The sequence below is a fragment of the Siniperca chuatsi genome, linkage group LG23 (assembly GCF_020085105.1).
Source record: "Siniperca chuatsi isolate FFG_IHB_CAS linkage group LG23, ASM2008510v1, whole genome shotgun sequence".
In the NCBI taxonomy this organism is placed as follows: Eukaryota; Metazoa; Chordata; class Actinopteri; order Centrarchiformes; family Sinipercidae; genus Siniperca; species Siniperca chuatsi.
Window position 1 is genome coordinate 5694267 of NC_058064.1, and position 22211 is coordinate 5716477.

Consider the following 22211-nt stretch of genomic DNA (forward strand, 5'->3'; position numbering starts at 1 on the left):
AACTTTAATAGTTCTTAGAATAGAATTAGCCCCCGCTACCTTGCGATTAATGAGTTGACCTTTGACCCTCTGTATGCAACTCGCCCTGGAAAATCTCGAGCTATAATAAAATCAGACCTCCCTGTGCACGCCGATATTTTCCACCAGATGGATATGATAACATGATTTGGTCTTAATTGATATTTAAGAACAATCCTCATTATGCAGAGTATTGAATATTTTTGATTAAATGAAAAGGCGGAATTAAGGTTTTATCATATTGGCATCACTGACGCTCTTTGATAGGCTAGTGATGGCTAATTAAAGGTCTTACAAGGTGCCATTATTCAAAACAAGAAACAGTATCTTCAGTAGTCTTCAAAGAGTAGAATTTGAAAGAAGCTCTCATCCTTCTTACATCTCCTGTGTTGACAATTTGAAACTGGGATGGATAATTTCCCCCAAGCAATGACTAATCCTGCAGGTGCATTGTTGATGCTAGCCACGGGGCCAGTCCAATCTCCTCCTAAGTCTTCATAGAACAGTGGTGTTAAATACCCAGCACAAATAGGCATTCAGGAAATGACAAAGCTGTAATCGCATGCATCACCACGTGGAGCTATTAGCCCTTGCTAACTAAAGATACATCTCCGCTCTAAATATGGGTTTAGTGTTCAACGAGTGGGCAGCTTTCATTGCCAGGGAAACTAATGCCGCATCCCCCTTTTGTCTGTTTCTATCCAATTTTGTGGATCAAAAGGCAGTTGTGCAGCATGTCACGCTGCACGAAAGATCAAAATGTTCTCTTCATGTTTCACCATCAAACAGATGCAGGATGAGAAAGAGGGAGCTATCTATCTGACAAGTTTTTTTATTTTGTCTTGAAGGTCTTAAAAGCATCTCACAATCTCAGGGCCTTGTATTGCTCAATGGAGCGGTTATCTAACATTTATTATTTGCTTTAGTTTGAGTGTTGGCAGTGGTTGAAGGAGGTAGCATGGTGCCAGCACACCTCAGAGACAAATAAGTGTTTAGAGAAAGATAATAGCTACTTTACTTAACCAGTTCAGTTATATTTTATCCTACTTGTAAATGTCACTATTTGTAATGACTTTAAAATGAAACACTGCTCTGCATTTGTAGAAAAAACTAACAAGAAATGTTCTCTTTCTACTATTTCATTTCTTGCTGTTCAGCACTCTGAAGACAGCAAAATTATTCAAATTATTGTCTTGACAGCATGTTGAGAAGCCACTAACTATAGGCTGTGTCAAACAACACTCCAGCACAAGAAAGGCCTAGTATGTGTGACAAAACCGTTATTAAACTGTCTCGATTGACAGTGTGTGTGTGACTTCTGTCCACTATTGAGGAGACGGGTGTGGAGAGTTCAGCAAGGTGACACACTGTTATTACTCACAGACTGAATGTAAAGTGAATTTTTGCCTCACCTTTATTTGTACTATTTTGACCACTGGAGATTTCTTGTAGTCTGTGTTTGTTCACTATAAACAACCAATGTAGCAACAGTACTGATGTTAGCTTTAGCTAGCTAACAACACACACTCACCCTGTGTGTGTAGGGGGAGTGTGCCATTGTGTGTGTGCTATAGGCGTGACCAATTTCAGAGCGTCAGGATGCAACACTATCCTATTTCCCAGCGTTTCACTTTTAACAAATTCCCGTCCTGTTTGATCAGCATATCCTGCTTAATGTAACATGATTTCTTCTGTCTGTATGACACGTCCAGTGTGTGTCAAGTGTCAAATGACGCAATGCTAAACAACACGGGCAGTGTGTGTTGTGATATGTTGTTGTTGAACAAAATAATCCTAACTCTATCTTGTTAAAAAAATTACAAGGTGCTAAAATTTTACTGTCTAGTACACTACGAGATATCCATGTAACTTGGAATTTGGACAAAAAACCCAAGGAACATGTTTCAGTTTGTCCAAACGACAGATGAAAAACAACTCCTTAAGTTAGAGAAGCTAATGGAACAAACACTAGCAGGGAAAAGTAGTAGGACTTTGGCTCTCTATTAAGAGAATAAGAATTTAATAATGGTGTATGCTGTGCTCTAAATGCTGTTTCAAAAACAATTTGATGAAAATATCAATTCTGCCTTCCCAAGCAAAGAGAGACATGCTGTGACTCTTGTTTTTTATTCATTTTATTAAAATACATATGAAACAGACACAATAAATCATATTCCAAATGTTTACTTTAAATTGTTACAAAAGTTATCACAAACTGTACACATCATGACAGTAGTTGCAGTTGTTCTTGCTCAATATAGATTCAACCAATATGCAAACAATTACAGCTCAAAGCTCTGAACTCCTAAACATGGAATAACTTGATAAGGTAGAGATGGCATCACTGGGTCTCCAATTTGACTTATTGTTCACAACTATTACAGAACGTGTATAAATTTTACTCAATCACAAGTCTGAGCTGTTCAGATTATCACAAACAATAGATATACATTGTGATGTCTCTATTTCTTTAAGTTTACGACAACTTCTTAAATTTCACTTTTGAATATGTACAAACAGTGCCATGGACAAGTGTGTGTGTGTGTGTGTATATATATATATATATATATATGCACACAAATGTAAACACAAAGTTTGAAATTTGAAATACTATAACATATTAATTTCTTACATTTTCCCGCAAGTTTTTAAAGTGGTGAGAGGCATGCTACAAGTAAAAACATCTTTTTTATATTAAGGGCAGCGCAGGGGAGGAAAGCATCATTATGTGTATCATTATATGTATGTGCAAGTAAGATAACAGTACATAGCCTTTTGCTATTTGCTATGTTGGTTTCTTATTAGTTTCTTATTACTCACATAAGGAGAAGCTGAGTCAGTGTTCTGTGTTAGATGCATTGAACTTAATTTCACATGGCTTAAAAAAATAAAAAATATACATAACATTAGCAAATATTTGAGTGTGTATGTAACTTGTTTATGGATAATTCCCTGAATTTGTAACTGGTGAGGAAAAGTTGTTGTACAATAAAGTTTGGTTAAATTAAGATTCGATTACTATCTGTATTACTCAAATGAGCGTTCTCTAAGCTCCGTCCCCCTTAGTTACTGTTGCAATGCCATGTCATTTTCACATTGCACCTCGTGCAGTTTACAGTGGCAATGGTGTCAGATTTACCACCCGAAATACACGGTAATTTTCTAAACAATGGGTCCTTTATTTCATACAGAGGTTGACAAAAGCAGCCTCTCATTTCTAGCTCTCGACCTTCAATTTTGTCGGCTGAAATGACATCTGTCGCTAGCAGATTTTAGCAGCTGTAGCTAACTACTGATTAAGCTAACGATTGCTTCATGATTTGATTTGTCAAGATGTCTTGTTTCAAACGGCTACATACATGATATCATGCTAAAAAGACAGAGACTAAAGACGCATGTCCCAGGCAGCATCCTCACCAGACGATGACCCATGTAAAAGCCATGGCATTGTTCTTGTCTTTCAGTGTAGAGCTAGTTAGTCCTAGTATTACGTGTATGATAAAGAAAAATGTAAGATCAGACTATTTCATTCTAACATAACCCTGTTTAGCTGTTTAGTTTACATACCTGTACTTGGACAAGCAAGACAGAGGTTAGATTTATGCTTTATTATTTGTATTTTCAAACTGTATGTTTCACTTTTAACTTTACAAGAGAAAAGGCTTTTAGGATGAGGACTAACTACCGTAATGTGTTTGGCAAGTGTAATGCTATCTCAGATAACAAGTTTGGATGGGGTAGGTGAAACATAAACTTTCCCAGATCCAATACGGCAGGACAGAGCTTAAACTCAGATACAGTAGCATCCAGGACCCAGAGTTCCACAAAGTGAGGAATACTACACAGTCGATGTGCTAATTGTGAATGGGACTTCTGTTTTTTTTAACCTCCAGAGATCGAAATTAACTTTTTAAAATGTGAACATCTGCCAGCCACTGACAGATAAATGTTCAAAGTCATATTTTACCAACATTTGGCTGATGGCTGGTGCTAATTTCCCACCAAAATAATGCAGTATAAAATGCTCCTGGCCTTGGATGTAAGGCTGGGTTAGGTTGCTACTGTAGGCAGTGAGCTAGTTAGCCAGACATACTAACGTTTGCATCTTAAGTTAGAGCAGATAAACACACTGTTTAATCCATTCCTTGCATTTTTGGTCATATATTTTTCATTTTGCAGAGGGTAAAAAAGAAGAAATCAAAGCTTGACAGGCCTGCTGTTCCTAATTGCTGTTGCTAAGCTATGATTGGACACTATTTCCTGAATCATTGGCACATACACTCTCTCCATATATTTAGAACAACATTGTTAATTAATGTATTGATATCCTCTAATAAAGATCATCCATTTACCTTTTTACAACCAATTTGTAAAGTAGAATGTGGAGCCAAAATATCACAACGTACCATTGTTCATTAATTAAGAGACATTTGCAGCGTAAACAACAGTTCAATTATATTTAAGTTAGAAGTTACAGGAGTAATAAGAGGATTAGTCTAACTAATTTCTATAAGCTGCTACTTCAATTTCTAATTATGTTCTGGATTCAATCTGGTGTGTACAAAAATAAATATTAAATTGTTATATTTAAGGTTTTGCCAGGTGTTTGGAAACAAATTTATTGTAAAATTATTTCAAACACACTTTGATTTGACTTTGTTTATCTCTTTGTACATATGTTTGCTACATGTATCTGCTACAGTTTCTCTAGCTCTGAGTCATGTCGACTTTTCTAATATCTGCAGGTAACACTGGCCGGTTTTACGCATCTGTGACAGTTGTGCTTGATGAATTTGAAGAGAGATTTTCCAAGCCCTTTAGATGCTCAATTACCTGCAGTCTTCAACCAAAACCTGGATCAAGGCTCACTGGATTTATTGATTGTTTTTTGTCAAGCAAATGTTTTCATGGCATTGAGCAGGGTAGCCCTTTAACTTTGTGCCATTTCAAAGTAAAATGCTAATTCACTAAAGAGCTCTTGGGCTAGAAAAACATTTTGCTCAAAAGATTGAAAAGATTGACAAAGCTGCTAGTGAATCACTGAGGACTTCTTGCAGTGAGGCCTACCATTCATGTGGTCTGTGTAACTGTTAATAGACAAATAAAGCCTTTCTGAGAATTTCAATGAAGATGTATGAAAAACAAACTCTTGAAATGAGTGACAGTGAGTGCTGTGCATAGCCAGCTCTTTAGAGCACTTGAAGAACTGGAGTTCAAATGAATTAATAAAAACAATTTCAACACAACCTTTTTTATAAACATATAAGAAATGTGTCGGAATTAATCCAATTTTCATACAACACGCTCACGAGACTAAAGAGACTCATAGGCAACACAACTTCTCAGCAACTCTAAAGAAACGTCTGGTTTCTTACAGAGGTGGTGTTATCATTCTACCTGTGATCATCAAGGTGTCTGTGGAGGTTTGGGTGAAGGACACGAACCTTGACTCTCAAAGCTTGCTGCTCTTCCAGGCCACTGCAAGGTAAAATATCACAAAACACAAAACACATTATAGAGGCTATGTCGTCCTTTTGTGGTAACTAAGCAGGTTATTTCTCTAATACTCAGGATGTACTGTGATCATAGGCAAAATAGTTGTATTGGCCCAGCTGGGTCAGGTCACATTAAGCAGCAGAGCCAGATCATCACACCGGGTATGTGGCAAAAATAAATAAATAAATAAGCTATAGTTATTTTTTAAACTATTATAGTGATTTGTAATATATTTCCTTTACTTTTTTTGGATGAAGTGTGGCATTTCCACATCATCCACATCGGTTGTAAACTTTATTTTAAATCTCACACTTGCAGTGACCTTGTTGACATTTTCTTCTTTTGTGTGTGCGCGCTCATGTGTGTCTGTGCAAATGTTGAGGATTTTTTCTTTATCTGTAAAGTGTGCATTGTGAGATTCTTTAGATAAATAAACCGAAGGTGAAGTTGATTCAGGAGCTTGACAATGTCCTCATACTGAGGTATGCAACAACTCAGCAGTGACAAAATACAGTATCAGTGTATTTTGCTGAATGTTGGCAATGTTGCCAAGGCATAAAAAGAAGTTTAACCCTGTAACAGCATTTGATTTGTAGCCATGATATATGGTCTTAAATTTTGTGTGCAGTCTTACAGATACTGCACACAAAACCCTACCCTTTGAGTTTGAATCCCACACCCCCTGTAGGCCTGAACGTTGGCTGTAAAAAGTTTGCTGCTTCTCAGAGCACAGTGGCTCTAGTCAGCTTGGATTCAAGGCAGTTACAATGGATTCCATCATTTTGCAAACTGGGGAAAAAAACATAAAAGGAGGATATGGCTGCATTGATTCCCAAGGGGGATTTTCACTTTCACAAACTCACAAAACTATCAAAACATTGTTAGACACCTGTGAAACCACTCGCAAAATCCTCTTCTCTGTTTGCATGCTCTGTACGTTTAAAACACTTCCATTTTGAACCTCACACACTACCCCATTGAGCTTGTGAGAAGGTGTTAAAGCCTGCTGCTCTTTGTTTGGTGTGGAGAACTGCCCTGTCTGTCTGTCTATATTGCATTCTGTTACATTTTTCACAGCACAAAGTATCCCCAAGAATATATGATATATGAATAATAAACATAATCCAAGTTGACGGTCTTCCCATCTCCTTATGCATTGAGTGTTTTTTACAGGGCAATGTTTTGACAAGAGCTACAGAGGACATGGTTTTTGCCTGTGATCACAGTTTTACCAAAGCATATAAAGTAGTTTTACCACTGAAAATGGGTAATCACCTGTATTTTCCTATTCGTCAGGTGGGGAGTGGGTGTGGCAAAAGAGGAAGAAACATTGATAACATGTAAAATATGAAATTACATTAACAGGGGGGAGACAGTTAGCCTCTGTCTAAAAAAAAAAAGCCTTCTAGCAACTGTAAAACTGTCTTACAGTAGTTACACATGGTATCCTATTAAGTAGTTTCTTAGTTTCTTATCTGCAGTTTGTAAAGCAACTTCTCTACGAGGATATGACTTCTGAGATGCTGCATTTAGGCACTTGGTCCTGCTGCTGTTGGTCCAGAAAAAGCTCCATTGTGTAAGGTTACTGCTCATTAAACCACTCTACATCTCTTTATAATTTCTACATGAGTAAAATACATACATGAAACATGTAAGTAAGACAGTATTGGAGTTGTTGGAAGACACCTTTGACCAACCTAGACTAACTGTTCCCCCCGCAATTTTCCACATTTTCTATCTTATTGAACACACAGAGATTAAATTCATGTTGATCTTTTCATCGGACTTTTGGCAAGACAGATAATAAACATCTCAAAATAGCCCTACATGCTAATGTTTTATGTTTTTTGGTGATTTTCACAGAAAAATACCCAGACGTTTTAGAAAGAGTAGATTTGGTGATAGTAATAGTAAGTCAAGAGAAAAACAGCTGCTGATTATGTTGCAGATCGGCCAGGGTCCCTCAAAATTTTAAAATATTTTTAAAAACTAAATGGTAACTGTGAAAGAATGTTTGCGCAGCAAATGACATTTTTACATTTTTTGATTTTAAATGTTTGCATTATTTATGGGTTTTTTCATCAGATTTTCTAGTGTTTTTTAATATTCAAACTAAATACAGGTACGTTGGTGGATTTTGTTTTTTAAATAGGAAAAACAAAGAACAAAAATCATGTAATCTCCATAAAGAAAATGAAGCAAAGAAGGTCAACTAGACAGAGCTGGGATCACCTTCAGGAAGTTTTACAGTCTGACATGTTGTTGCCTTGCACTGCATAGCACAGCATCTGTTCTGGTCAATGTCACATTCAGGAACTTCTAGAAAGCTCTGTAAATATGAGTTTTTTGAGACTGGAGTCTGAGATAGAAGAAGTGTCTGTACCTCTCCCAGAGCGTGCCAGTGTGTGATGGGCTTCCGTGGGTAAGCCAACATTTCGTTCCAGTGATCCCGTCCAAGACCCTCAGCATCTGGCCCGGTGCGACACACACCAATCACCTCATTGTGTCCAACCCTGTCAGCAGTAAAACACACACATTAACACACATTTGGACACACATAGTAAAGCTTCTAGTAGTCCTGGTACAGACACTGAAATCATGACTAAACAGAATGGTAAATGCATATTTCACCAGTCTTACACAAATGTATCGAAAATAACTGACCTCATTTACACACCTTCTAAAAGCAGGCTAAATATTTTTAATCAGTTTCTGTGTTTGAGAGCTTTTGTTGATCAAAGGTACACTCCCAAACCCCTCATCTGTGAACTGTGTTGATTTGTAGTTAGCACGTTAGCATGTACTGTATATACAGTATCTAGTGACTGATTGACTCACCGATCATAATCCATCACCATGATGGACAGACTGACTTGTTCCACATTCTCCGGGGGAATGTCGAAGATGATCGCCTCGTTGTACGCTGGATTAAGTGTGCTTTTCTTGGTGGTTGTTTTTCGCTTCTTTAACCTCCGTCCATCACATATCAGGTAAACCTTCACATATGGGTCTGGAAGACATGTTTACTGTCATTTCACAATTTGTTCATTTGTACATATGTTGAAATTATAGGGATGATATCAACAAAAACTAAAAATATGAATGCTGAGGAAAAAGCTTGTACAAAATACAAACTATTTCCTTTTTCACAGTTAAATGTACAGACGTATCGCCCTATTCTGACAGAGTGTAATACTTTCATTAATTTGTTCTCACTGGCCTCCCTATATGTCTCCTCTCCATTTCCAGTCTAAGTGGCCACCTGCTATTTCATTTCGGCTAAGTGTGATTTATGGCTCAGCTTGTGCATTTGATGTGAGCCACATCTTATTTGCTGTCGGGTTACCTGAAGAGCCTGTGATGTCCATGGCTTTAAGGTTTCTGCATTTGATGACCGTTAGAGTCATTCTCCCTGCTGTGGGGAGGTAGCACAACGAGTACATGATCTCTCCCAGGTCAACACTCTCCTGGAGGACAAAAAAGAAAGACAATAGAATGCATTTTGTCCATTTTAAATGCTTTGACCACAGTCTATGAATCAAAATACCAAAGCAAAGGAGTGAACAGGTCAGTAAATAAAGGAGGTCATATTTTGTCAGCTGATACTGAACATTTTATTAGTAATATTTATTTATTGTAATATTTATCTCCTTCAATGCAGTGTAGGCACCAAAACTTAGTTTTATTTGTCGCTATTCTCTCACCTGCCAGCTGTTAGTCTCTAGTTTCTTAATAGCTGTAATGAATGATCTTCAGCTACGCTACTGGTAGGCTCTATGGATGGCAATGTTGGTTGGTCCAAAACTTTGGTCTAAACAGAAATATCTCAACAACTATTGGATGGTTTGCCATGAAATTTTGTAAATTTCTTTGGACGTTCATGGTCACCAGAGGATGAATCCTACTTAGGTTGATAATCCCTTGAATTTTCCTCTAGCGCCATCATGATGTTGGCATTTTTGGTTTATAGTGAAATATCTTGATAAATCTGCCATGAAATGTGGTTCAGATATTCATGGCTTCCCCAGGATGAATTGTAATAACTGTGGTGATCCCCTGACGATTCGTCTAGCGCCATCATCAGGTCAGCATTTCACTTTGTACAAAACTTGTTTATCACCAAATACCTGTAAAACTAATGACACTGCCATCAGCCTCAGCTGTACTTTGTGTTTAGCGCTAATTAGCAAATGTTAGCATGCTAACCTGCTAAACATCAACATGTTAATATTGTCAATGTTAGCATGCTGATGTTAGCATTTAGCTCAAAGCACCACTGGGCCTAAGTACAGCCTCACTGAGCTGCTAGCAATGCTCTGCTTCTTAGTTTTGGTTTTCTTTAGTTTCATGTTTTCTATCGATGTATTTTCTTCAGGTAGTCAGTTGGGTTGAAGTTAACCTATTATGTTAAACATTGTATTGTTGTAATGATTAAGTTTAATGGGTGTGCTTAGGTTCTGTGATACAGATGGAAACGTAGAAAGATCAAGCAAGTTCACAATGGCAGAGTACTATAGCATGTCATGAGTAAATGTAACTGCACATTTCTATTCTAGTAATGTAGAAAATGTTATGTTAGCTTCAAAATGAACTTTGGATGCACAGCTGAGGGCAAAGAAGAAATTCTGTTCAGACAGCAATATGAAACATGATAAATCTTGCCATTGGATCAACAATGGGGTTTTGTTTGAGAACTGAAAGCCTTCAAAAGCATCAGAAAGCAATGCTACCATTGGCAAATTTTCTTAGCATTTGACCAGTTTTGTCCAAGACACATGAAATTATAAATTTTGACTTTAAATGTCAATCAAATGTATCACTGAATAGAAAGATTATTTTCCACTCAAATCAGCACTGGAATTATCCACTTCTGCCCACAAACTTTTGGAAATGCTACATATGCCATAAAGCCCCTCTCTCTTTCACACACACATACACACTTTAAGAATGATACATCTAACACCTTAATCTCAGGTAAAAGTCCACAAAGTAACTAAAGCTGCCCTCCGGCTTATCGACACAGGAGGAGGTTTTCAGGTTAATCTATGGCCTGCAGTTAGAGGAGGTCAATATAATCTTCACTCTAGACTATACAAGGAAAGCTAAGGAATGGCTCAAAGGATAATCTGTTGAGTACTTAAAAAAACAAAACTGACTCATAGCCTAAACTCTAGTTTATGAACCAGTGTTAGCATACTGTAGCAAGCCTCTTGATTTTGCATGCAGTGAGTAGAGTAGGCACACCAGACTGTGGCCTGGCCTTGCATGATTATCTTTTTCCAATACTTAAAAGTAGCGATGAAGCTGGGACAGGTGTTATTCTTTAGAATAATGTGTTATCCTTTTTTTAAATGAACAGATTAACAAATAAACTTTGACAATTCTAATTCTAAGTGCTTTTAAGAAACAGCCTAATATAAAAATAAATCAACCTTTCTCACTGAAAGCCAATAAATAAACACCATCAAACTTAATTGAGAAAATAGAGAATCCTCTCGTCAGTCTGTATGCAAAACTGAATATATAGTTCTTCTGTGCTATTCATACAACCCACAGAAGCTAATGTGAACCTGAGAACAATGGTCAGTGTTTGTCACAATGAAAACATTCATAAATAAAGCAGAGGCTCTTGAGTAAATCATGATAAGTGTTAATGTAGGAGTGGAATGCATTCTGGAATAAATTACCAGAAAGAGTTCATATGAGGACATACTATCTGCATTACGCTATAACTGTATACCCTGTTTGTGTAAATACTTTAAAGTCTGAGAACATATTGCTGCTGACAAAAACACAACAGTTCATATATCTTGTGATCTGATCATTTTATTTTGTTGCTATATTTACATCTGTAGAATTTCTGGAAAATGTGTGTGGGTGTTTGGCTGATGAAGTGCATTTCCCAAAGCATTTGAATTATGCAATGAGTTCCACCTGCCACTTTTGTGGAACGTTGTTGATGAATTCAGGCTCTTAGAAGTGATTCAGTGCAATACTTAATGTTTAGACCTTTCTAAAAAACAGTTCCCATTAACTATGTGTTTTTCGTCAGTGATAGCACAGACGTCTGGTGCATCATTTCTTACATGGCAACAATGTCCACATATGTGAGGGTTTGGCAGTAAGTTTGTGTGAACGTCAACTCACCGTAGTTGCTGCATGAATATCTTTCCACACCACAGCCTCCCTGGATAGATCAGAGAGTTCAAAGAGGTTGTCTACCACCACCTCGCCAATCATATCGTGGCTGGTGAAGCGGTCAAAGTCGTAGACGCTGAAGTGCAGCTTGCGGTTGCAAATTTCATCATACGCCACTGGGAAGCAGAAGGTCTCGTCAAAGATGGGGTTCAGATTCTTGCGATGGACTCGTGTCTGGAACTTCTTCTTCCTCTCTGGTAGCAAGTAGATCTTCACGTACGGGTCGGAGGTTCCCGTGAAGTCTTTGGCAGGCAGGTCCAAGGCTTTGAGGATTCTCACTACCAAAGCTTGCTCCTCGTAGTCATAATGCAGTGAGAAGCTGAGCTTTCCGCAAGTCTCCACAGGCTCTTTGGCCTCATCTTCTGAGTCAACAGATTTCTGCTTGTAGAGTTCGGGTTTTATTCTTCCAATGCTTACTGTAGAAGACTGGCGGAGAGGCACTGTGTCCATGCTGAAGTCAAAGCTTGTGACATGCATCTGACGAGGCAGGTGGCGGCGGAATGAATTGTGCCTGTTGAAAAGGGTAAAGGGCATCTGGTAAATGTCTCAAGTGTCAGTGTTAAGCATGAGTGGCTTTGTTATGATGGGCGCTAATGGTTTGTCAGCAAAGAACTATATCTGAGCATGATGCATAGTAATGTGGCACTCATGGAACATGTTTTGACATATTACAGTCTGGTAGAATAGCTAAAAAATCATAGTATAGAAGCATTAATATTCCCTGAACAACCACCCGAAATTTACCTGATATACAGTAGCAGAGGCCTAAAGTGGCTGTAGTTCCCACTGTGGGTTTATCCCAAGACAACACTTACCAGAAATGAATCTCTGAAGGATATCTTTTAATGAGCTTCATGCATGTTGGCAAGTAATAGCTTAAAAAGCTTACAATGACCTAGCTAATCATGATATACATGTTGTCCTTTTGAACCTGGTAAAGTGGCTTAATTTGCCTAAAAACAAGACCCCACAACCTAAGGACACTGACATACTTCAAAGATAATTCAACATACTGCTCTGTCTCGCTGAACGCAGCTGGTTTTACCCTGAAAGTAGTACCAGGCAATAAAATAACAAGTGGCCAAACTGTGACCATGGTTTTGGAAAACAAATCTCTAGCATTCAGATTTTTATACAAATGACCTGAATGCTGTAAATTCCTGTGAAGCTGACATCTTTCAAGAAAACCATGTCCTCCCTTCTGACAGTAAGACAGTCACAGTGATTTGACAGGCATGGCATAAATGATATGGCAATGCATGTTGTCTAAGAGCCAGTATAAACCGTAAAAGGAAAAATTGCCTGAAATACAACCAAAACACATTGAATACTAACTGGACAGAGAATAGTAATAACCATTTGCCTTTACAGATCATATTTTGCAGTTGTGTTGTTGACTTCTTTAAACCTCTAATTTGTATTTAAACCATAACATTCATAACACTCAATCCACTGGGGATTACACCAAATCCACTACTAACACCAGAGATAAAACCCTAATGTTATTGCTTTCTATTTCAGTTTTTTTAATGTTATCATGAACAAAGAAGTTGGAGGTAATGTGAGTTTAGTGACATCTTCTTCCATCTTCCCCTCATTCCTAACTTAGAAAGTTACAAACACATCTTTTTTTTTTGCAGTTTTGTTGATGTCACCTGATTTCATCACAATATTTAAAAAAACATGAATGGTTGATAAGATTAAGAGCTCATCAGAGACTACTTGTGTGAATTTTTGTTTTGTTTTATGGATTATGTAGACATCTAAAATAATGCTAGGACTTATTCTTGCCCCAAAATACTTGGGAAATAATCTCCAATCATGACAGACATTCTGTCCCCACTGTGAACTTTCAAGGCAGGGCCAGTATTTCTTGGCTGTGATTTAAAGATGAAAAGGTTAGTTCAATTAGCTAGTAAATTATTAAAACTATTTTGATAATCCATAGATAAAAGTGTATTGCTTGTTGTAGGTGTTTTTATCATTTTGTCATTCAAAAAGGAAATAATCAGTGAAAATCAGGAATCACTTGCAAAGAGTAGATGGAGGGATTGAGACAGTAGGCGTTGTAATCTTTAACCTGGCCTTTCTGAATCCCTGGTGGGTGTATAATTCATGACCATGGTCTCCATATAATTTAGTTAATGAGCCTAACGACAACCCAAAGCGATTGTCAATAAAGACTTCCTCTGAGAAACTGAGTGAAGTTGCCTGGTGCGTCTCACTAGAAACCAACCTTCCACCATGACAGCTCCCACCCCACAGCAGTGCTAATTATGGACATTGTAGTTTAAACACAGTGCTGGAAAACAAAAAGAAGCAAGAGCTGGTTGTTTAATTACTGGGGTTGCCCATCACCGTTACCATAGCAGCTTGACTCACATGTACAAGAGATTATAGGGTTCGAACTGAGGCAAGGAGATGTACTGCAGCCCTGGCTGATGAGCCTGCGCGAGGAGATTATTTTTTTCTGGTCATGCAGTGCAAGAGACACACAATTCAACATGTGCAACAAGTCACCGCCCAGTCCCTGATGCTCTACAAGACACGTGCCAAACAACCTCAAGGACAGTGGCTACACTGTCACGAACTGTCAGGACAGTTTTTGCATTGTCTAGGCATCAGTTTTGTGTGTTCCCAATTGTAGTATGGGTGGGGGAAACAAACCAAAGTGGATTCAAAAATGCTACCACTGTACTGCAATTGTAAGCACCAGATACATGTGTATAAATAGCTTGTCATCATAATTGTGTCCTCAATGCAGGGGCAGACAGGGAGGGGTTGTGACTGCAGTGGGTTCATGTAGGGTACCTGGAGGAGGAGGTTGGCTCAGTGGTCTGCCTCTGGATCTTAGCCTGCTGGCTGAGCTTCTCCCTCAGGGCTGTTTGTACCTCAGCGGGGATGTCCGGAGATGTCTGGCTGATCTTCATGGCCGCCTCCAGGAGCTTGACAGTGCTCCGTCCATTCACCTTCACTTCCAGCGGGTACTTCTTCTCCACCTCCGCCGCTTTGCACTCTGTGACAGGAGGGGAGTTGGGTGGAGGCGCCTCAGGGAAACCCACATGGAGGCCATTTTCGGCGTGGGCTGACAGAGCCTTGCTCCTCCAAATGGGCCAGCACAGCTTCCAAAAAACAAAGAGAGAGACTACCAACAGGGCGAGGCCACAAAAACCCACGACCACAGCAAGGAGACTAATAGAGATGTCTACATGTGACCATGGAGAGACCCATAGAGGAAGACAGAGACACATAAAAAGGAAAGGAGAAGCAAGCAAGGGACAAAATATGACAGACAAACATGCAAGGGAGAAAGAGAAAAAGGGAGAGAAAGCAGGCTGTAAGAAAGAGGGGGCACTATATGCACCTGTTTGATAAAGCAGGACAATATTAAGTCATATAAAACCTCAGTCAAGGAGCCACAGCATCAAGAGAATCACATGTTCAGTGACTGAAGTGAAAAAAATCTTGGTCTCCCATCTGCTCCTGACATCCCCTGTTCTTATTGATATTTAAATGCAAAGTTTACACTGACTGTGTATATGCAATCTTAATGCAGTCTATACATGCAGCTTTTCAAAATGGGTTAATCAAACTGATACTGAATAAATTCCCCAGATTGCAAAGTGAAAAATGGAAATCAAGAGGAAGGGAAGGCAGGACAATCATTTCTTCAGTCAGATGGCCACCTCAGTGTATTTTCCACCTGTTGCTATTTTTCAGTCTGGACTGAGATGCAGCAAGATACGTAACAGGTAGAGAAACACTTTCACAACACGATAAAATACATGCAACTAAGTGGTGTAATAAAGTTTGAACAAGTGAGAGCTGATGTTTAGTTTCTCCAAACGCTACTCTACAACTACTCAATCTATTTCTTTCAATTGAGGGAATTGGGGAAAGAAAAGAATGACTTTATTCCATTTACCTGCGTGTCCTTTACCTGGTATGGTGCTCTCCATAGGAAATATATCCGAACATTTCTCCCGGTCTACGTGTCCCGCGAGACAAAGTTCCGTAACGATTTGGAGAGCCCTTTGGCACAAGGTGATGCTGTCCTCCGTCCGGACACTCATGTCTCTCCTGTTAAGCCATTGCACGCCGGAGGGTCCAGGAGGGCGGCGGTTCATTTGGACGCCTTTTTATGCGCCACAGAGTGCAGCCTGTCCGCGGGAGACAGCAGGGAGGCACGCTGCGTCCTGATCCATAGCCAGCGCGCAACGAGGAGCGACTGGCCAGACGCGCTCACAGCGTTGGAATAACAGGCGGTGGGGTGCTGGAGTCCAACCCTCGCTACGTCCAATAGCAATGCGCATCAGTTTGCTTGTGAGTCCTGTCAGTTGGTGGCAGTAACGGGATTACTTTTTCTAGTAACGATTAGAGTTCCGAGTGAGCGACTGGCGACCTGTGTGTGTCCGCCTTTCGTCTAGCTCATGCTGGTTTATTGACTCCAGTTTTCCCAATCCCCAACAGGTATTTGTCTCCCGTGACCCTGAGGAGTGTGTAGACGACAGATGAAGGGAAATAGATGGATGGAGTTTAATAGATTTGCAAAATACGTCTTTATTTTACAAACCTATAAAGGCACTATAGTATATTTATATTATATTTATATATCCCAAAAATATTTTTGTCATTCCCACCTGTAAATCAGATTGAGTTTCATTAATCATTAGACCCAAAGTACTCAAACTATTTCGATTTTTAAAAGCCAAGTGATTACAGCTACAGTACTGTTCCTAATTATTATTGTGTGAGGTTTTGACAGGTGTCATAAAAAAAGTAATAAACAGTTTGTGAATTGCTTTAGAGGTAAATATATATATACACATACATGTGTGTAAGAGAGAGAGAGAGTGATGGAAAGTAAATAAGAACATTTATTCAAGTACAAAGTACAATTTTGAGGTACTTGTACATTACTCGACTATTTCCATTTAATGTTACCTTATACTTCTACTCCACTACATCAAATATGATATATTTGTGCACATATATATAATCTAAGGTATTGTCGTCTATATACTGTAGATATAGCTTTTAAATTTAAATATTATTTAATTTCTTGTTTTATATCACTTTCTTTATTTAAATAATTATTTAGTTCTGGGAGTCAAGGACAGTTGTAACACGTTTCCCAGTTTCTCCAGTATAATTCAGCACTCACCATCACTTGACCTGCCAATTATTTATACTATAAACCTACAGTACATGATCTACAGCTCATTATATGCAAATTCTTTCATAAAGTAGAACTAACAGGTTACAAAGCTGTTGTAAGTACATGTCAGGGACTGCTGTGACATGTCTAAATGACTAATTATTCAGTCTGAAAATGAAAATCATAATATATCCCTCTAAAGTCAATTTAATTAATGTTTTTTTAAACATTAAAATTATTACCTAATTGGCTTCCCAAAAGAACAATATCACCAAGACACCAACAGAGAAAAATCCTAAATACTTTGATGTGCATGTGTCTGTGAAAAACTTCACTTAAATTAAACATTAAGAACAGCCACCGCATGAAACACAAATTGTATTTTTTCTTTTTTAAAGTGAAGCCAGAAAGTAAAAAAGTTCACTGTCAAAACAAAGACAACATTCTTACCTCCACTGCAGGAGCACAATCCTTATCCAGCCTATTTTCACTGGGTATTTCTATTATTTACCTTACACTCCATGCCAGTGGGGGGCACAAAACCATAGCAAAGGGAAACTGGAAAGGTGACAAAAGAGAGAGCAACAACAAATGCAATGAAAAAGTGACAGAAACAGCTGAGCGTGATTCAGAACTTTGGAACCATGGCTACTACAGTACCTGTTGTCTGAAGGGAAGTTGTCAACAAAGGAAATGAACCATAACAGGAAAGAAAAACCCTTTGCACAATCCAACCAGAGCCATGTGATAATTAAGACCTATCACATATACAGGAGTGATGAGAAATTTGACTAGTTTTTGTTACGGTATAAGTAATAATAGTAATAAGTTGTTGGTATCCATGCCCTCGTATTTCAAAAAGCTCCTGATATTACATTTTTAAAGCTAATGTGAAAGGAAACATTGGACATCTTAACCTGGTGAATGGGGAAAAAAATGGAAATTCAATTAGTCCATACAGTATTTCCATGCATAGAAAGTGATCTACATATGCATGTTCAGAATTTTAAATGAATGTCTTCTTTAATCAGCTTTACGTTCTGCTCCTGTGAACTCATTTTACATGACCTGATTGACACATTACATGTCTCTCTTCATCTTTGAAGTGGTACCTCTTACGATTACATGTATGGATTCCATTAGAAGTCAGGATAGTATGTAAGAAAAACTTCTGGTAGAAAAGTTCATTTTATACAACAACCTCTGTTTCTAAGCCGGGCTAGCAACGTGGCTCTAGTATGGACAGTGACGGTCTGTCGGTCCGTCCACCACTTTGGTCCGTACTGAAATATCTCGACAACTATTGGATGGATTGTCATGAGATTTTGTACAGACATTCATGGTCTCCAGAGGATGAATCCTAATGACTTTGGTGATCTCCTGACTCGTCTTCTAGCGCTACCATGAGGTTGACATTTGTGATGTAGAGTGAAATATCTCAACAACTGTTGGATGGATTGCCATGAAAGTTTGTACACATGTTCATGGTGCCCAGAGGATGATTCCTCACGACCTTAGTGATCCTCTGCACCACCAGGAAGTCAAATCTTTTGCTTTTCCACTGAAATATTTCTACATCTGAAAGATAGATTGCCACAGATATTGCATAGACATAGACATGTTTCCCACAGCTTGAATCCTAATGACTTTGGTGAACCCCTGACGTTTCCTCCTGCACCACCAGCTGTTAGACATTTGGGATTTAGAGTGAAATATCTCAATAACTATTGGATGGGTTAGAAAGCAATTTAGTGCAGACATTCATGGTCTTTGTGAACTTTGGTGATCCTTGTAATGCTGTACTAGGGCTGCCACTAACAATTATTTTCATTATCAATTAATCTGCTGATTATTTTCTGGATTAATCGATTAATGTCTTTGGCCTATAAAATGTCAGTGTCTCAGTTTCACAGAGCCCAAGATGATATCATCAAATTGCTTGTTTTGTGACCAGCAGTCCAAAACCAAACACTTACAATATTATAAAAAAGAGGAAAGCAGCACATTATCAGGTTGGAGCAGCTAGAAGTATTGAATGTTTGGCATTTGTCTTAAAAAAATGACTTGAAATGATTAATTGATCACCAAATTTGAGTTTTTTCAAATTTAAATTTGTCCAAGACTTTTATCTATATAACAGTTTGGTTTTCTTTACAACATAAAGAGCCTCTCAAAGCTGCTAGCATGGCTGTAGACTCTTGTTTCTGTAGCAGTTTGAGATACCAGATGGTTTAGAACTACACAGCTGCGTATGTACACAGTCAAAGTCATCTCTCCTGTGCGCTCCAGCTTGTTTATGATTAGAGATGAACATCCTGTGTTAAAAATTGTTCCCACTCTCCCATAAGAGCTATGTATCATATTTTTTAGCATAGTGCCCAACGCTGTCTTAAGCCATGAAGCCAAAACCAGAAAGCTGTTTGGCAGACCTCCAGAATTGGGAATTAAGCAATAGAAGGGCAAAATAATCAACTGCTGTACTGAATTGGAGTTGGCTAAGCAGACTCAATTCAATAACATGCAAGTGATATGAACCACATACAGCCAGCAGTTTGGCAGTCTGGGCTATGTGGACTATAATGTGATCATTTAACAGGACGATGCTTATTAGGACACAGAAGGACAATTAAAACATCTGCTTGGAAGCCTCCTGTGGCATTTTGCAGTCATGGATGACTTCAGCATCCATACCAGACTCCATGCCAAACATCGTATCAACCTTTTGTCAAGCGCCTTTGTGTATTCAACACAAATGGTGCATCTCTTGCCCCCATAGTGTTTTATTTCCCATGGCAGTTTATTCCTAACCTCAAATCTTCTGACATGAGGGACGTGAATCCAAAAGTGCCTGTCTCCTAGACAACAGTACATATATTGTCAGTAAACTGTCTGGGAGATTGCCTTTGTGTCTGAGTTAATGTTCTCTGTTTGTGTCCAGAGTAGCATTGTGGAGAGAAATGCAGCATTTGTACTGCAGCTGAGCCTGCTGAGATGTTTGAGTATTGCTAGAAAATCAACTCCACTTTAAAATGCATTTTAAATGGCAGTTATAGGTTACTAATTGGAGTGCTGAAAGATTGATTATGTTAATGCTAATTTGTAAACACAAACGTAATCACTGCCCACACAGTCTATACTGCCCTGTTGGTATTTTCTCCCAAACACAAAGAAAGAAGCAAAAAAAGGTAACACCAACTGTGCCTCTTAGTGAATTTGCAGTCATCCTATTAGTGCTGATTTATATTATAATCATGTCTGCATTGCGGTGTCGTCAAAACAAGTTTGGTCAAGATAAATTATGGTGTGACTTTAAGGAGTTCCTTCCAAAACCAGCCATACAACTATAATGAGTTTTTTCTGATCAACCATGTCTGTAGTTAATGTCTGTTTGAGTTGTGATTATGATTAAATGAAACAAATGTTGACTGATTGTAGGAGATGGACATGAACCCCGGTCTTCCACATCCCACCCCTCCTGATTAAAGGAGCATTCATATTAGTACTGCAGCTAACGATTGTTTTTATTATCAATTAATCTGCCACTTATTTTGTCGAATAATCGATTAATAATTTTATTTATGAAATGTCAGAAAATAGTGAAAAATGTCATTTGACATCTATATATGTTTTGTTTTGTCCAACCAACAGTCCAAAACCCAAAGATATTCAGTTTACTGTCATATATGACAAAGAAAAGCATCGAATCCTCTCATTTGAGTAGCTGGAACTAGCAGATGTCTGGCATTTTTGCTTAAAAAGATAAAAAGACTAATTGATGAAAGATAATGATTGCTCAATTATCGAAATAATGGAATCTAATCGTTCTATAGACTGATTGTTTCAGCTCTACATTGTACGCGGTGTTTGCTCAGCACAGGCTTCTTGGGGGGAGTGGGGTAGTCTGTGGATGCTAACTTAGTTGCAAATAGCGAATACCTATTAACTTAGTTAGATATTTGCAAGGTTTGTAATGTGTTATTACCTGTTCTGATTACCTGGGGAAATTACTTTTGCAAAGACCCACAGGCTATAATGTAAACATTGCAGTACTTGGATCACCAAACAGCATTTTTGAAACAAACTAGCTAGCTGAATCTGGAGCAAATCTTTTTCAGTTTGGTCTCAATATGATGATGATTTGTTACTGTATAGCTGCATTTAAACACACGCTTTATTTCATTTCAATTTCAATTTAATCCCAGCCCAACCAGTAACCAGCCATTCAGCCACTGGCGGTACTAATAAAGGTCAGCACAGGTTGGCATCAAAGTTCAACAAATTTTTACTTTCGAGGTAGCATGGCCCCAGGCAGAGCACTGCACACACCAGGACACTGGCAAGACCGTCGCGCAAGATGTTTATCTGAGACTGTCCCTCTAAGAAAATTGATAGCATCAGTTGCTACAGCAAATACCCACTAATGACATGTATGCGTTCAAGTAACAAAGACCTCTTGTGTTCGTAGGAATTATAACTCTTGTCCGTCAGGAGCAAAGAAGGTGTGATGTTATACAGCCACCAAGTCCACAGAGGGAGGAGGTCAGGGTGGTTGGATGGATCAACCAAATGTTGGACTTTAACACGGGAGACCACTGTTCACTTACTGTTTCCTACTGATAGTCACTGTTGGTTTCTTTTAAAACTGTGACTACTCCGATTATGCACTTAGAGTTAGTGCTGGCAAATTACATTTCCAAACATTGTCGATGCCCATCAGCAAATAACTGGCTAGACAGTGAGATTAGGAAACAAGGGCAGTGGTGTAAGAAGACATGAATACCAAACACATGAATTTACATTTAATGTAATATTGTTACGGTGTGAGAATAGTGCTTGTATTGTGGTCAGAAAATACACCACAAGGCTAAATACAACAGAACACAGACCAAATCTTTAACAATTTTTCACACAATGATGCTGCCAGTAGAGGAATATGTGCATTTTGTGAGTAAAAATGTTGAAGAAAAGCTTATATGTCTATGTCTAAACTTTTTTCCAAATGTTTCCTTCTCTTGGGTTGTGAGAGGACATAGTCTGAGAATGTCAAATGTCATGGTAAATGTCAGCGGAGTGGCCACCAAGACGGCAGTGTGAAAGTCTCAATATCTCTGACGGAGGGTACAAAATGTTCAGTTTTTTCTACTAACACAAGAGGGTAAACAGCAAGCATAGTTATATCAAGCAGAGCAAATATAGGAAGAAATATTGATTTGCTTCAAGTGTTATAACATCAGCAGGAGGGTTTTTTGGCATTAACAAACTAACTTACATCTAATTAAGAAGAAGGTTGTTCATCATCTCCAGTGTTATGATGTTGTTTGGATATGAAGAGCAGGCAGCT

At 38.5% G+C, this 22211-nt stretch overlaps 1 protein-coding gene and 1 long non-coding RNA gene across 5 annotated transcripts in view; one reads left to right on the forward strand and one right to left on the reverse strand.

The window, feature by feature from the left end:
* The window catches only part of LOC122871208, a 39531-nt gene that overhangs the window by 6624 nt on the left and 10696 nt on the right, over positions 1–22211 (forward strand). For both annotated transcript variants that reach the window (XR_006376819.1, XR_006376818.1), the window contains exon 2: positions 5396–5503. This is a non-coding gene — a long non-coding RNA (uncharacterized LOC122871208). The remainder of the gene's footprint in view (positions 1–5395; positions 5504–22211) is intronic.
* On the reverse strand, positions 2136–16153 carry syt10 (synaptotagmin X). 3 transcript variants are annotated; one of them, XM_044186018.1, is made up of 8 exons: positions 15638–16153; positions 14524–14917; positions 11662–12223; positions 8861–8981; positions 8353–8524; positions 7898–8027; positions 6790–6799; positions 2136–5496 (listed from the first exon to the last, which is right to left on the reverse strand). In XM_044186018.1, exons 1-8 carry the CDS (start codon positions 15837–15839, stop codon positions 5471–5473), a joined length of 1617 nt encoding a protein of 538 aa, XP_044041953.1. In that variant the 5' UTR covers positions 15840–16153; the 3' UTR covers positions 2136–5470. The 3 variants fall into 3 exon arrangements, with proteins under 3 accessions (XP_044041953.1, XP_044041952.1, XP_044041951.1); XM_044186017.1 differs by lacking the exon at positions 6790–6799 and having other exon boundaries at positions 15653–16151; XM_044186016.1 differs by lacking the exon at positions 6790–6799 and having other exon boundaries at positions 15638–16151.

What these genes read in the sequence shown, in the direction of transcription:
- syt10 (XM_044186016.1), bottom strand. Translation starts at nt 15,839, where the DNA reads ATGAACCGCCGCCCTCCTGGACCCTCCGGCGTGCAATGGCTTAACAGG. An exon ending in ACCAGGTAAAGGACACGCAG is followed by an intron (nt 14,918 to 15,637) that starts GTAAATGGAATA and finishes GGTCACATGTAG; the next exon opens with ACATCTCTATTAGTCTCCTT. An exon ending in ATGGTGATGGATTATGATCG is followed by an intron (nt 8,028 to 8,352) that starts GTGAGTCAATCA and finishes TACTGCTGACAG; the next exon opens with GGTTGGACACAATGAGGTGA.